At 36.0% G+C, this 16465-nt stretch overlaps 1 protein-coding gene across 3 annotated transcripts in view; it reads left to right on the forward strand.

Annotated features, from left to right (window-relative positions):
• The window catches only part of MRPL22 (mitochondrial ribosomal protein L22), a 30110-nt gene extending 15477 nt beyond the window's left edge, over positions 1 to 14633 (forward strand). For 2 of the 3 annotated variants that reach the window (XM_010987256.3, XM_010987257.3), the window contains 4 exons: positions 6168 to 6233; positions 6991 to 7068; positions 8468 to 8537; positions 14338 to 14633. In XM_010987256.3, the coding sequence (XP_010985558.2) occupies positions 6168 to 6233; positions 6991 to 7068; positions 8468 to 8537; positions 14338 to 14549 (426 nt within the window). In that variant the 3' untranslated portion in view covers positions 14550 to 14633. Of the gene's footprint in view, positions 1 to 6167; positions 6234 to 6990; positions 7069 to 8467; positions 8538 to 10437; positions 10614 to 14337 lie in introns of all 3 variants that reach the window. The other variant, XR_010380406.1, reaches the window with a different exon arrangement.
• Positions 14634 to 16465: the final 1832 nt, after the last annotated feature.

Genomic DNA, 16465 nt, shown 5'->3' on the forward strand with positions numbered 1-16465 from the left:
TTTTTTTTCTTATTTAAGGGAGTTAATTTTCTAATTTACAGACCTCCCAGGTGTTTGGAAACTAAGAAGAAAAAGAGATTCTAATAGTTTAAACAAATATTTTTTCTTAACACCTTTATTGTGGTACAGTTACTGTACAGTAAACGGCACATATTTCAAATGTACAATTTGATGAATTTTGATAGATGTTTATATACCAATGAAACCACCACCACAATCAAGATAGCTAACATTTCCATCACTCCCCAAGAGGTGCAATTTTCAAATTCCCAATTTGTCCCCTCCCACTTCCTGTATTACCCCGGGTAACCATGAGTTTGTTCTCTATGTCTGTGAGTCTGTTTCTGTTTTGTAGGTAAGTTCCTTTGTGTTCTTTTTTTAGATTCCACATATAAGCAATATAATATGGCATTTTTCTTTCTCTGTCTGTCTTACTTCGCTTAGAATGATAATCTCCAGGTTCATCCATGTTGCTGCAAATGGCATTATTTTATTTTATTTTTATGGCTGAGTAGTATTCCATTTTATATATATATGTATATGTGTATGTGTGTGTGTGTGTATATATATATATCACATCTTCTTTATCCAGTAATCTGTTGATGGACATTTGGGTTGTTTCCATGTCTTGGCTTTTGTAAATAGTGCTGCTGTGAACATGGGGTGGATGTGTCTTTTTGAATTATATTTTTCTGTGGGTATATGCCGAGGAGTGGGATTGCTGGATCATATGGTAAGTCTATTTTTAGTTTTTTAAGGAACCTCCATGCTGTCCTCCATTGTGGCTGCACCAATTTACATTCCCACCAACAGTATAGGAGGGTTCCTTTTTCTCCATACCTTCTCCAGCATTTTTCATTTGTGGACTTTTTAATGATGGCCATTCTGACTGGTGTGAGGTGATATCTCATTGTAGATTTGATTTGCATTTCTCTTAACAATTAGTGACGTTGAGCATCTTTTCACATGCTTGTTGGCCATCTGTATGTCTTCTTTGGAGAGATGTCTATTTAGGTCTTCTGCCCATTTTTTGATTGGGTTGCTTGTTTTTTGATATTAAGTTGTATGAGCTGTTTGTATATTTTGGAAATTAGCCCCTTGTCGCTTGCATTATTTACAAATATTTTCTCCTACTCTGTAAGTTGTCTTTTCGTTTTGTTGATGGTATCCTTAGCTGTGCAGAAGCTTTTAAGTTTAATTAGATCCGTTTTGTTTCTGCTTTTATTTCCATTACTCCAGGAGCTGGTTCAAAAAAATATATTGCTGTGATTTATGTCTGAGAGTATTCTGCCTGTGTCTTCCTCTAGGAGTTTTATATTATCTGTCTTCAATCCATTTTGAGTTTATTTTTGTATATCGTGTTAGAAATGTTCTAATTACAACCTCTTACAGGTAGCTGTCCACTTTTCCCAGCACCACTTATTGAAGAGACTGTCTTTTTTCTATTGTATATTCTTACCTCCTTTGTTGTAGATTAATTGACCATTAGTGTGTGAGTTTATTTCCTGACATTCTTTCCTGTTCCATTGATCTGTGGTCTATTTTTGTGTCAGTACAGTACTCTTTTGATTAATGTAAACTTTGTAGTATAGCCTGAAGTCAGGGAGCATAATTCCCCCAGCTCTATTTTTCTTTTTTCAAGATTGTTTTGGCTATTTGACTATATTTTGTGTTTCCCTACAAATTTTAACATTTTTTGGTTCCAGCTCTTTAAAAACTGCCATTGGTGATTTGATAGGGATTGCATTGAATTGGTATATTGCCTTGGGGTAGTATGGCCATTTTAACAATATTGATTCTTCTAATCCAAGAACATGGTATATCTTTCCATTTGTTTATGTCGTCTTCAGTTTCTTATTTATTATTTTTAATTTTTTTTTATTTTGGGGGAAGAAGTAATTACGTTTATGTATTTTTAGGGGAGGTCCTGGGGATTGAACCCAGGACCTCATGCATGCTAAGCATGCACTCTACCGCTTGAGCTATACCCTCTCCCCTTGTTTTCAGTTTCTTTCATAACTGTCTTATAGTTTTCAGAGAACAGGTCTTTGGCCTCCTCAGGTGGATTTATTCCTAGGTATCTTATTCTTTTCGGTGCAGTGGTAAATGGTATTGTTTCCTTCATTTCTTTTTCTGCTATTTCATTGCTAGAAATACAGCTGAATTGTGTATATTAATTTTGTATCCTGCAACTTTACTAAATTTGTTGATGAATTCTAGTAGTTTTCTGGTCGCTTCTTGAGAGTTTTCTATGTGCAGCATTATGCCATCTGCAAACGGTGACAGTTACTTTTTCATTTCCAATTTGGATTCCTTTTATTTCTTTTTCTTCTCTGATTGCCATGGCTAGGACTTCCCAAAGTACGTTGAATAAAAGTGGCAAGAGTGGACATCCTTGTCTTGCTCCTGCTTAAAGGAAATGCTTTCAGCTTTTACCCATTAAGTAGGACGTTAGCTGTGGGTTTGTCATATATGGCTTTATTATGTTGAGGTATATTCTGTCTGTGCCCACTTTCTAGAGAGGTTTTATCATAAACGAATGTTGAATTTTAGCAAAAGCTTTTTCTACATCTATTGATGATCATATGGTTTTTATTCTTCAATTTGTTAATGTGGTTTATCACATTGATTTATTTGCTGATATTGAAAAATTTTTGCATGCCTAGGATAAATCCCACTTGATCATGGTGTATGATCCTTTTAATGTGTTGTTGGAGTCCATTTGCTAGTATTTTGTTGAGAATTTTTGCATCTATATTCATAAGTGATATTGGCCTGTAAATTTCTTCTTTGTGTTAGCTTTATCTGATTTTGGTATCACAGTGAAGATGGCTTCATAGAATGAGTTTGGAAGTGTTCCTTCCTCTGCAATTTTTTGGAATAGTTTCAGGATAAGTGTTAACTCTTCTTTAAATGTTTGGTAGGATTCATCTGTGAAGCCATCTGAAAACAAATAAACTTAAATTTTCATACTTTTTTATGCCATAAGATCTTAGAAGTTTGATTTGTCCCAGAATTGGTGCTGTTAAGTGTTGACTCCCTTTTGTAATTAGCCAAAATTTAGAAAAAGTTACACCTTTTTACAAATATCATAAATAAAATATTTTCTGTAATTAATGAGCTTTCTTCTGTCTTGAGCTCCTTGGACTTAGGTATTAATTGGAAACTAAGAAATCATAACAGTATCTGTCAGGTCTAGAATCTAAAAGCAAAATTTTTTATTTTGTAGTACTAGTCTTTTTGGATGTTAAAACAAACATACTTCAGGCTACATCCCAAATAGCAAAATTCATTTAGTTAGCAGTAGATCATCTATTTAACTGTAGCAAATGAAGAACAGTGCTGATTGGATCATTTGTTATATACTGTAATTTACTGGAACATTTTGGTTAACCTTTTTGCATCTTATATACTCCTTAGTGCCTGTATGAAGACATTTGGTTTGATTTTATGTAGGCACTTTGGAGAAACCCAATTTCTCTGTTTTGCACAGATTTTTGTTTGAAGGAATAATCCTTTTTTGGGACAAATTAAGACTTGGAAAATACATTAACATTTTCTGACTTTAAATAGTATTTGGTAAATTGATACTGATGTGTCAGTTATACATGACTGTTATGACTGAAATATTAATGCCCTTCTTAAATACCTTGTTTATTAGCAGGGAGTAATTTGCTCACTTAGCCACACAGTTTATACACTGTGCCATTATGTGCAGCGGCCCCTAGGCGTTCCAGTCTGCTAGCTGCAGACATTGAAAAAACCAGTTTTATCTCTTGTTTAAAAGAGGGCCAGGTAGTGTTTATCACTCTACCTCATTCTGATCTTCATCATTTAGAATATGCTGTTAAACAAATCATGGTGAATGGAGCATTGTGTAAATCTGATAGCGGTAAGTTAAAATGAATGTCACCAATTTAGATTAGTCCTGTTATTTTTAAGACTATCTTCCTAGTTTAGCTAGCACCAGTTTCCACAGTGTAAATTCATATGTGGACTTTATCTCACAAGTGGCTTCATCATGGTGAAGAAAGTGAGCCAGAGAGAAATGAAAAGGCTTTCTTTGTAATAGTCAAAACTTGTTAAATTGGGTTTTACTTTATGGTATCTTTGAAGAAGGCTATGTTAAATAAATTGAAAGCGTCCTGAGACTGTATCAAAACTATTTGAACTGTCATTTCTATAAGAGGCATGTTTTTAATTTGTGGATTAATTGACATACTGATAATGAGTAATCCTTATGAGTCACTAATGTGGATCCCATGAGACTCTAGAGCTTTAGTTAGATGACTTTTTTTTTGTTACTTGTGTTATTATGTGCAGTTAAAAATAAATTAACTTGTTTAAAAGTTACTGGTTTAGACATTTCATAATTTAGACTTACTTTTACCTCATTTGAATAACTGTTTTACACGTTACATTGTAATGTAACTTTACTTAATTTTGCCATGTAGGTTCATTAATAGCAGTGATATTTAACCAGGCCTTCTGACCTCTAACCTTGCCACTTTATTTATTTCCCGTGGTAGATTTATTTACTGAGACTTCAGTTTATCTTTAGAAAGTGCCCTTAGTCATTGTATCTGCCCAAAGTATGTGTTAAGCTCTAGTTTTTGAAGAGGATGATTGAATAACTCTCCCCTTTTTTTGTAAACAGTTCTTTCTTTTTTCTCAGTGTTTTGTCAGGATTACAGTATCTTTTTTACAAAATTTGAGGATAGTGAGTAGAGGGTATAGTTCAGTGGTAGAATGCATGCTTGGCTTGCATGAGGTCCTGGTTCAATCCCCAGTGCCTCCGTTAAAGGGGGGAAAACATTAGAAAACAATTTGAGGATAATCATGTACAATTCGGATTTAAAGATACCCCACTGTGACAAACCAGGAGTTGAAAGTTTTCTATATAAAAGATTTTGTTGAGTGAATTAATTTTTGCAGATTAATATTATCAGTCATGACGGTTCTTCTTTCCTCTCCCTGCTCCCCAGGACACTTTATTGCTGAAAATGTAATTAGGCTATTGCTACAGTTTTCAGCCTGTCAGCTTCTATTGCAGCTGAAATGAAATCTGCTACATATTAAAAGTATGGCCACTTGAGAAAACTCTGTTGCTTCTAAGGGCATTTGAAAATTTCCGGCAGGAGTCAGAATATTAGAAAATTCTGAGTTTTTTCTGCTATTATTTGCCTTGAAAAATGTTTTCTAATTTTTTTTTAAGTGTCAGTATGCTGTAGTAGTGGGAAGAATGTGGGTTTTAGAGTCCCAAGGGGGAACTTTAAAGATACACTGGCCAGAAATTGTATTAGGCCCTTCACATACTTCCTTGGGTGGCGCTAGCTTTGTCTTGTAACTTTGCAATCTTGGACAAATTATTTGATTTCTCTGATTTTCATTTTGTAAAAGGTTTATAAAATGTTTTCTCTCCCAACTCACAGAGTTAGATCATATGAAATAATGGGCTTGAGAAGTGCTTGATGAACTATAAATTGTTTAATGGATGATTGATTAAAAGATTCAATAGGATATACCTACTACTATAAATAGAAGGTAATAGGAACTAACATTTACTAAAATCTTACCCACTGTGAAGTACTTTATTTACATAGGTTACTTCATTTAATCCTTTTTAGAGTTTTATATGTTTGGTACTGTTATCTTCATTTTAAAGAAGAAACTTAGGCAGAGAGAGGTTGAATAGCTTGGGTTTTGTAGCTGGTAAATGGTAGAGCTGGGATTCAAACCCACGTAGTCTGATTCTAGAACCTATGCTCTTGACCAAACACGTAGAATATTGATTTTCTTATGAAAATAGTTATTTTGTCCATTTCACCATTGTTCTCCTAACAAGGGACTTTTTTCTTAATGTACCTTTTCTTTTGTTCTTTTAGCCAGGTAAATGTTTTCAAAAATACTTTCATTTAAATCTTTTACTGTGCCTCAGAATAGCAATGTTGCAAATATTGGCACCCACTAGCCATTTTATAGTTGTTTCTCCCTTAGTAACCTTTATAATATGGTGAGACTTTGGAAAAATGTAACTTTCCAAATTCTTAATAGTTTTTAATTTCTTATGGCAGCATTTTCACTAGGCATAGAAACTAAAAACTTTATTAACAGTGTGTTACTGTCATTTTGATAAACTTGTTTTTTTGTTCTCTTCCCGTTTTAAGGAAATCTACCATTGTCGAAGACAGATAAAGTACAGCAAAGACAAGATGTGGTATTTGGCAAAATTGGTAAGCTAAAATGCCTACACTTAGGCAAAGGAGCCACAGATTTTATCCCAGGATTTGGAAAAGCAAAAAAAACCTGTCCTGATTTCCCGAGAAATTGAGGAATATAATTGCATTTTCAGACATTTGGTTGGTAATCCAAAAAGGATAGCTCAGAGATGAGTGGTTTTGCTTAATTTTTACCTTTGGGTAAACTAAGCCATGTTGGATCCATAGATATTTAGAACAAAGGTATCAAAAACTTGGCTACGGTTAAAGAATCCAGGAAGCAAATTCAACCTATTTCAAAACTATTGCCTTTTTTTAAGTTTTTCCCTTGGAAAATGAAATTTATATATGAGAGAATACAAAAGCAGCAAATATACATGTAATATATTTATTCTATAGAAGGAGATATCTCAAATGCCTAGTGTGGTCCTTGCCAACCTGTAGTCTTTCTCTGTTATGTCTGCTCTCTTTTTTATTATCACTGAAACCATTATAATCCAGGTTTTATTGTTAAAATGTTTAAGTCTGATTTTGACTTAGAGTGGTGGCATCCCTTTTCAAACTTGTTTTCTTCCCTTTTGCCTGCATTTAGTTAGCTATTTTTATACTTAATGAAAAAGGTTTTCCCCATCTTATTGAGGAATAAGTAACATGTAACTAGTTAGCTATTTTTAGAAATTATTTGGATTATGTAAGGTTCTTTTCATTGAAAAGGGAACACTGACTTTATAAACTAATTTATTTTCTCTTGTTTGTTACTCATTAATTCTAGATACGAGGAATGTCCATTGACCAGGCTCTGGCTCAATTGGAATTCAGTGACAAAAAAGGGGCCCAAATAATTAAAGAGGTAAACTAAGATTGATGGGGAGGGAGCGCATAGCTGTCTTGCAGATGTTAGTAAGCTTGGCCTAAGTCCTGAATTCCCTGAATTTCTTGGTGTAAATGCATAGTTTATATAACACAGATTTAGGGTACTCAGTTTTATTAATGTTCTCATACCCCAGGACTGTTGTATGCTTTAAGTAATTTTTTTCCTGAGATGCTTTTATTTGCATCAGATGGCAATTTCTATTTTGTGGTCAGTCTATGAAGTGATACATCTTATTTTTAATGATTGGGGGCTTGATAAATTTTTTAGAAGTTTTTTTTGGGTCAGTTCTGTGACTGAGTGATTTTGTAACTAACTGAGTGGAAAGGACACTGGACTGGAACTCAGGGGAATTGATTGTTTTCTGTGACAATTTCTGTTGTGACCATGGGCAAGACCCTTGTCTAGTTCCATTTTTCTCATTTGTAGACTGGGTGGGATTGGATTAGATTATCTCTAAAGACCCTTCTCGCTCTAAATGTAGCTGATTTACTAGGTGCAAATGTACTCATGGTATTTGTGCTGACTTATTGTAGGTGCATGAGCGTTCTTATTTCAAAAGGCATGGTTGAGGCTATCTGGGGATATCAGCATTATGTTTTATACTTCAGTTAATTTTCAGTTAACTAAAATCTCAAGTCAGATGTTATGTTTTCAGTGTTTTTTTAATTTTTAGTTTTGTAGTTGAATGGTTGAGATTGTTGGATTCAGACTTCCAAGAGGCTCTATTGTAACACCTATATTTAATTCCATTCAGAGTGCAATGACTGAGTGTCTGTTTTGTACTCAGCTTTGTAGCACATTCTCGTCTTTAAAGGAGTGAAAGATCTGATTTCTGTTCTTTCTGGCAACAATTGTCCTATTTAAAAAATGTGTTCCAGAGGAAGTTAACTTAATTCAAAATATCTATGGAGTATACATTTAATAATTCTTAAAGGAAATTTTGAAGTATGATTTTCTCTACTTGTCTGATGTTGTTAATGGTTATTTTGGATCCAAAGTTTAAGAATTTTCATTAAGATTTACCTCTTGAGCTTCTTGAACGTTTTGGCAAGCTTTTGACTCAAAGATACAGTGTTCATTAGCAAGGGTGCTGCTGCAAGTGCTGTCACCTCCTCCTTTCAGCCGACATGTTCCATTTACAACTGATTAGGATGGACTGTGTTCCTTGCACTTGCAGGTCTTGTCTGAGGAGGGAAAGCTCACTGTATTCCTTCTCCTTAGCATCGTTACCATCTGATACTCTCTTTTTAAAATTAACTATAAAAGGGAGGCATGTGAGTAGCAGTCATGTTACAGAGATAACAAGAAATGAGAAATTTAATTCTGTTTTAATTCATGGTCTGCCATATACATGTCTTTCTTTTCCTTGTTTAAGGTTCTCTTAGAAGCACAAGATATGGCAGTGAGAGACCACAATGTGGAATTCAGATCCAATTTGTATGTAGGTAAGATCTTTAATATTCTTAGTTTTAGAAAATGTGTTCCAATAGTGATGCCAAGTTCTTTATCTAACAATAATCTTTGATATCTAACTCCTTAGGACTGTGTTTACCAGTGAGAATGCTGATAATAGCTTTCTATGTGCTGTTAGTCTTCTGTAAATGGTCATAATTTTATTGTTTTATTGTTACTTGTTCTGTAATGTGATTGAGATCATGAAACCTATTGCTGATAATTATTAAATAATGGATATCAAGGTGGTACATAGCGTGTGGTTCTTTAATCATAATAAAACTAAAGAAGAACATAGCTGATTTTTTAAATGAAGTATTGGTCATCCCAAATGAAATATATATAAAGGATCACACGTAGACTTAAAAAATCTTTCTTTATGATGTGCCAGGCCAGGTGCCTCATCCATAAAGGTTTCTTATAAGTTAACCTTCCAATTACATGGAAAGTCTGTTGAATTATAAAAGGCCTTCAAAGGCTCAGGTGACTCAGATGTGTTTGTCCACCCTTTATTATTATATCCTGAAGCATCATCTCCAGTTTCATATACTTGTTCCACATCAAATTAAGTTAATGTAAGTGAAGATGCTTTGGGAAGCATGAAGCACTGTGCAAAGGTAAGAGATTTTTTAGTACTATACCTTCACACACTTTTTCTAGAAAGAGATAACTGTTTATAATGAAGCTCTCTTGCCCCTTTCCGACACCACAGTAAAGTCATGTGGTGATTGGAGTTAATGCAGCAGTTACTCCTAACTTCAGCAGTTTTGTAATCAAAGATGGTAATGTCAAAGCAGAATTTTCTCAATCTCCTAAACCTACATATAAGAAGGATTATTTATCTAAGAACATTTAATCTCAAGATTTAGGAACTGCTACTCTACAAATAGAGGGGAAGGGGCTGAATCATTATGGGGGAAGTTAGCTGTGTCTTATAATTTTTCAACAATTAGAATTTTTAAAGAAATCTAAATTCCACTTTGTCACTTAACCTCTGCCCTACTGCAGAAAATTATTCTGGTTAAGTTAAAATCTTAACTCATCTATAATTGATGCTGGCAACCACACCTACTTCAGAAATTCAAATGAGTTATGATTTTTGATTGAAATATTTTAAAGCTGAATCTTGTATAATTATATTCTGATACATGCATAGATGCAGAGGGAAATCAAAACTCAGAAGATGTAGCCCACAGTAGTTAATCATAAGCATTTTCTTGTGGGAATAACGTGAGTAAATAATGCTGGGAGGGCCCAGAATTGGTGGAAGAGATGCAATGAGTGAAGAGCAAGACCATTTGCTTAAAACCTCTTGGTGATCTTTCCTGCTCTGTGACTCAAGGTCAAGTGAAATTTGATTTTTTTCGTTTCATAAGAATATTGACTTCTTAGCTGATACATAACACTTCATAATGAAATTCAGATGTAAATAAAATGGATTTTTGTCTTTAAATCCATTTCAGTAGTTGTAGTATAGAGAGAGAGAGTGAAGAGCTTAATCCTGTCTTCCTAAATGAAGGAGCAAAGTCCAGTGTTGCCTTTAAGCAAAAATAAACTTAACCAATTTTATGTGAATGGGCCTGTAATTCATTGGTCTCCTTATGTACATTTCTGCTGAAAAAGCTCTGCCCTTCCTGTACCCTCTGGTAAGTTCAGATTTGTCTTACGATTTTAGTAAATATTTGATTTATTTAAAATTTTTTTTTGTTTTTTTGCAGTGAGGAGGTGAGTAGGTTTATTTATTTATTTATTTAATGGAAGTACTGGGGATTCAATCCAGGACTTCGTGCATACTAAGCACACATTTTACCACTGAGCTCTATTCTTCCCCCTTGTGTTATGATTTTAAAAACTCATTAGCTAAATATTTTGTTGCCTTACTCTATTATGAAGGAAAAAGAGGTGTGTACTGCAAGAAGATGAAGTATCTGACCATGACATTCAGGCATCTTATCCCCGTATTTGCCAAACTTCTCTGATAAGAATCACTTGAGGTTCTTATTGAAAATACAGATTCCCAGGCCTCACCACAGACTCACTGGATCTGAAACCCCAGGAGAGAGGCCTGGGTGAGTACTCTAGTGATTCTTATAAAATGTGGGAAACTTCTTTATCAGCTTACCGTCTTTGAAAAGGCCTAGATGTTTCACTCCATAGACTTCTTTTAGAGCTTTGAAAGATAGTTACTTGGCTGCCATTTTGGCTCAGCAATAGTTCTTTCTGTTCCCTGAGATAAGTAAGTACAGGCATTTGAGAGAAAGTCCTTTGGTAGCATATGTTCTCACTATATGGTGATTCCTTCAAATACTTGTCTTCAGTCTAAAGCTAATACCTGGTGTTGCGTGACCACAGACTTTGAAAGTTCATTTCCTTTTCAGCCTTATAACGATGACTAATGACACTGTGAATAGGCCTTAACAAGTGGACGTGGACTAATAAAATGTCACTGCTTCGTGATTCATGACATCTAAAGTGGTTTACTTCAGGGAAAAAGTGATCGACTGACTTCGTAAAATCAGTCTTCTGGGCTAAGAGTGATGAGGGGGAAGAGGGAGAGGGTTTTTAAAGTTAAAATGGTCAAGATTCGCATTTACCTAAATACCAGCAATAGGAAATACTGACAATATTTTAAATATATGATGTCTGTTGGGCATTATCTTTAAAGAGCATTATCTTGAACATTATCTTTAGAAGGTTGTTTCCATTTGCGAGATGTCTTAATGTTTTTTCTTTCATTCAAAAGATATTTGAGTGCTTTCAGTGGGTGTACTACCTGTACAGCTAGGTGACAGTGTGTCTTTTATAGCAATTTAAAACATTTAACACACATAGTTTTGTTCTTTGACAGTAATAGTCCTTGGGAAGAATACATTTTGGCTTTTAAAGATAGGCTTTTGTGGAGCTGAAAGAGTGTCCAAGGGAAAAGATTGATTTCAAAGTGAGGTAACCACTTCAGCAGAGGCACATGGGTTGGAGTGAGCAGTAGTTATGTGGCTCAGTGAGTAGAACAGTGCGACAGAAGTAGAGGCTTGACCTGGAGTAGATAAAATTGAAAAGGTGGGTTGGGCCTAGATTCCAGGGGCTGAGCAAGGCAGGCTGTGGCATTCAGCTAAAACTGTATTGAAAAGGAACCACAGGAAGTTTTTGGGTAAGAGGTTTGTGTTATTTAAGGCAGTGCTCTAAGACTGTTAACTATAAGCAGTGGTATTGAAATTGTGCTGTGGGACCTTCTGAGTGGGGCCTGGGGCAAACAGAAGGGCTCCTTGATATCTTGGTCACTGCTGTATCCTTAGAGCTCAGGATAGAGCCTGGCACCCAGTAGGGGCTAAGAATTTCTATTTGTTGGGTGAATGAATGGCAACACACTTTTGGGTCTACCCCCACCCATGTTTCAGTTGGAACAGATCCAGATGAAAAAGGGCATCTACAAGTTGCTTCATTTTAATTGAAATGTTCTGTTCAGAAGCAGTTTGAAACCCCTGTCATACAGAATCAGTGGAGGGGAGACTGGAGGAGGGGAGACCATACACCGATTTGGAGTCAATGTGGCGAACTCCTGATTTCACTCAGGCCTCAGAGTGGCTGTGTTGTGTGTTCCCATTCCAGAGTATTAAAGAATCCTGGTGTTTCAGAAGAATTAATGTTTTTGCTTTTACATAAAAAATGGTGGCATTATGTGCATAAGGATAGGCAGATGGTATTTTATGGCTTAAGGATGAAATCATAACTGGCATTTAGCAGGTATTGAGTATCTGCTCTTAAGTGTTTTGGGAAAGATGGGAGGAAAATGGTAGTTAACATAGACCCTGATAGGGTTGGTCGTTGTGTTTTGATAGATTGTGTAGTGCTGCACAGTTAGCTAATTTTGATACTTCTTTCACTGGAGTAGTATTCTTTATTCTCAAAGTATTCGGAAAGTGGTGCTCAAAATGGGTTGAGTAGCAGTTTTGGATAAAAGCAGCCATCATGTATGTACAATCTTCTTAGAGGCTTTCTACACTCTTCCCAGTGTCACTTGTTCTTTTTTGTAGGTTTCCTCCTCACAGGTGGACCCAGGGCACGTGGTGATGCTTCATTATAAAGTGATTTGTATACTGCCGCTTTTTCTTTGGAAAATTAAAAAAAAAATTTTTTTATTGAGGTATAATTGACATACATCATTATATTTCAGGTGTACAACATAATGATTCAGTATTTGTATGTACCGTGAAGTAATCACCACAAGTCTTGTTAACATCGGTCACCATACATACAGAATTTTTTTTCTTACGAGAGAACATTTAAAAACTATTCTCTTAACAACTTTCAAATATACAGTACAGTATTATTAACTGTAGTCACTGTGCTGTACATAACATCCCCATGACTTAATTATTTTATAATTGAAAGTTAGTACCTTTTGACTCTTCACCCATTTCGCCCACCTCCCCCCCAGCCCCATCTTTGGAAATTCTTACATGCATTTCTTTAGTGCCCTGAAGATGAAGTAAATAAAAGGGCAGTAGTTCTCCCCTTGTCTCACTGAGACCCTACACAGTTTTCTTAATCATTTTCATCCTTAGCTTTCTCTTGGCCAAAGCTAGATGCTTCTGCTGAAACCCATTTCATGAGAGAATTGTAGTTAGAGGGTTGTGGAGCACATACTTTGATGTAGTCCCTGTAACATAAAATTCTGTCACAGTAAGAATGAAAGAATGGTGAGCATCAAAGTGGATTAATTTGATATGTGTTCTGTAGATTTTGCCTTTTTAAAAGGCTTATTAAATTTGCTTAAAAGAGTAAGACTAAATTCAGAAGATAGTAGAAGGTGGTTTCTACTGTGATTTACTGTGAGTGAACAGGTAAATGATTTCTTCTTGTACTACTTAAAAGGTTTTTTCCAATTTTACAAGGTCAAACTTTGACACGTAGAATGGGGGAGGGGACATGAGGGGGCAGATGTGATGCAGGAGTTCCTAAAACTGGCTGTGAATCAGAATTTGCTTAGGGGTGGTGTTTGCTCAGGATATAATTTCCAAGGCCCAGCCTTGGATTCGCTTAGAATCTCCAGAGATGGGGTCTCAGCATCAGCATTTTAAATATGTTCCCTGGGTTAGTTTGATTCAGTTAACTTGAGGACAGCATTTGGGAACCACTGGTTCCAGGGACTTCTCATACAGTTAGAATAAAATCAGAACTTCCCTCAGCCTACAGGGCTCTGTTGATCTTGCCTTTATCTCTGACCTCTTCCCCTTGTTTGTGTCACGCTTCGCCTTCCTACACGTGATTTAGCAGCTCCTCTTCCTAAAACAGGCCAAGCACATTCCCACCATCGGGCCTTTGCTCTTGCTGTTCCCTCTGCCTGGAACTCCTTGGCCCTAGATAGTTGCATGAGTGATTCATTCTGGACTGGGATCAAGTGCCTCTTTCTCAAGGATGCCCCTTGACACTGCCCAGTCTGAAGTTGCCCCCCAGCACCCCATCAGTCTCTGTCACGTAGTTGTTCTGTTTTATTCGTAACACTGTCACTGACCGAAACGATGTTGTTTGTCTTCTGTCTTTCTCCTTTAGAGTATGCGCTGCGTGGAGGCAGGGCCCTTGCTAGTCTTGTTCACTCTTGTTTCTCTAGCACTTGGAGTAGAGTCTGGTCCTTAGGAAGGAAGGACTCAGGAGAGACCAGCCTGCTTTCACCAGCCACGAGCTCATGTAGTCTTAGAATCCAGTGTGGGAGAGGGCGGACATTCCTCAGCTGGTCAGGCTTTAATCTTGTGGATACAGTCATTTCCTATAATTCTCTTTTTCTTCCCCATCTAGCGGAGTCCACTTCAGGGCGCGGCCAGTACCTGAAACGCATCCGATACCATGGCAGAGGTCGTTTTGGGATTATGGAGAAGGTTTTTTGCCATTATTTTGTGAAGTTGGTGGAAGGCCCCCCACCTCCACCGGAGGCACCGAAGTCAGCAGTCACCCGTGCCAAAGAGTATATCCAGGAGCTTCGCAACCGGACCATCATTCACACTCTGTGATGGGGGTATTCAACTCCACAGTGTACATATTTTAACATTTATTTCCTAAAACCAACAAAAATTAAAGACAAATGCTTTTTATAATTTGTCATTGAATTATTGAAATATGAAACACAACTGCTAGTTTTACATGAATATTTATAAGGCTTTGCCCGGCTCTCATGAGCCTCTGGGTATATTTTATGCATTTGCAACTTGGAAGGGGACATCTCCTTTAAACATAGTAACAGACTATGTAATTCAGAAGGCTTTTTTGAGTACCGTATGAAGGGAATGTTAACTTTGCAGCTAGTGCCCCGCAGTTGGCAGCTTTGATACTGGACTTGAGTAGAAAGTTACAAGAAAGCTTGTCTTTGTTATTTCACTTGACTTTTCTCTTGGGACTGGTGAAGGGGGGTGGAGGTGAGCATTGCTGCATGTTGTTTCACTGCAGTATTTTAGGGCATTCTGTTGTTCTGTTTATCCTTTTAATTGTTGGCATATTTCAGTGGGTGAAGGATTATATTTTCCTTTACTGTTTTAGCAGTAACTTGGAATTACAGGAGTTTATTAGAAATATTAATCTAAAACTCTGAAAGCCCTTTAACTTAGAAAGTTTCATTCTGGTTAAAGACTTTTATGTCTCCTTCCAACAATAGTTTCTATTGCTTGGATATCTTGTTTAGTACTGATTAATTTTTCAGAGTGAATTCAATTTCCTAGAGAGGAATAGAACCAATTTTGGGATTGCGTTCTAAAATCAGGCAGTAGGTGGCACTGACTTCCCTCTTGTTAGCATAAAATTTTTAGAATTACTGTTGAACACCACCTGGCTCTCATTGATACATGTGTTTTCTTTTTCGTTTTTCAGTTTGATTAGGTAGAATTGTTACAATTTGCACATATACAATATCTTGCATGTAAATACATATATATAATATACTGCACATATTTTTAAAATTTACATATATGTACTGTTTATTGTTTTTAAGAACTTTTAGAGCTTTAGCTTTTTAAGCTTACATAGTTATCAAAGGAATAAAGCCAACCACAAAATAAGAGTTAATTAAAAAAGATACATACACCCTGCTATTAACTGCGACGTTACTTATAAATGCCAAGATATGGAAGCACTTTTTTTAAAACAACTTTACTGTGGTATGATTCCTGTACAATAAACTGCACATAATTCAGATGTACAATTTGATGAATTTTGATAGATATATACTCCAGTGGAACCACCGCCACCACATCAAGATAGCTAACATTTCCATCGCTCCCCAAGAGGTGCAAATTTCAAACTCCCAGTTTATCCCTTCCCACCTCCTTTACCCCATAAATTTGTTCTCTATGTCTGTGAGTCTGTTTCTGTTTTGTAGATAAGTTCATTTGTGTCTTTTTTTTTTTTTAGATTCCACATTTAAGCAATATCATATGGTATTTTTCTTTCTCTTCCTGACTTCACTTAGAATGACAATCTTTAGGTCCATCCATGTTTCCGCAAATGGCATTATTTTATTCTTTTTTATGGCTGAGTAGTATTCCATTGTATGTATATACCACATTTTCCTTATCCAGTCAACTGTCATTGGATATTTGAGTTGTTTCCATGTCTTGGCTATTGTAAATAGTGGTGCTGTGAACATTGGGGTACATGCGTCTTTTCAAATTATATTTTCTTCTGGGTATATGCCCAGGAGAGGGATTGCTGGATCATATGGTAAGTCTATTTTTAGTTTTTAAGGAACACCCATGCTGTCCTCCATAGTGGCTGCACCAATTTACATTCCCATCAACAGTGTAAGAGGGTTCCTTTTTCTCTACGTCCTCTCCAGCATTTTTCATTTGTGGACTTTTTAATGATGGCCATTCTGACTGGTGTGTGGTGATATTGCATTTCTCTAACAATTAGTGATATTGAGCATCTTTTCATGTGC

This window comes from Camelus dromedarius, chromosome 3 (assembly GCF_036321535.1).
Source record: "Camelus dromedarius isolate mCamDro1 chromosome 3, mCamDro1.pat, whole genome shotgun sequence".
Classification (NCBI taxonomy): Eukaryota; Metazoa; Chordata; class Mammalia; order Artiodactyla; family Camelidae; genus Camelus; species Camelus dromedarius.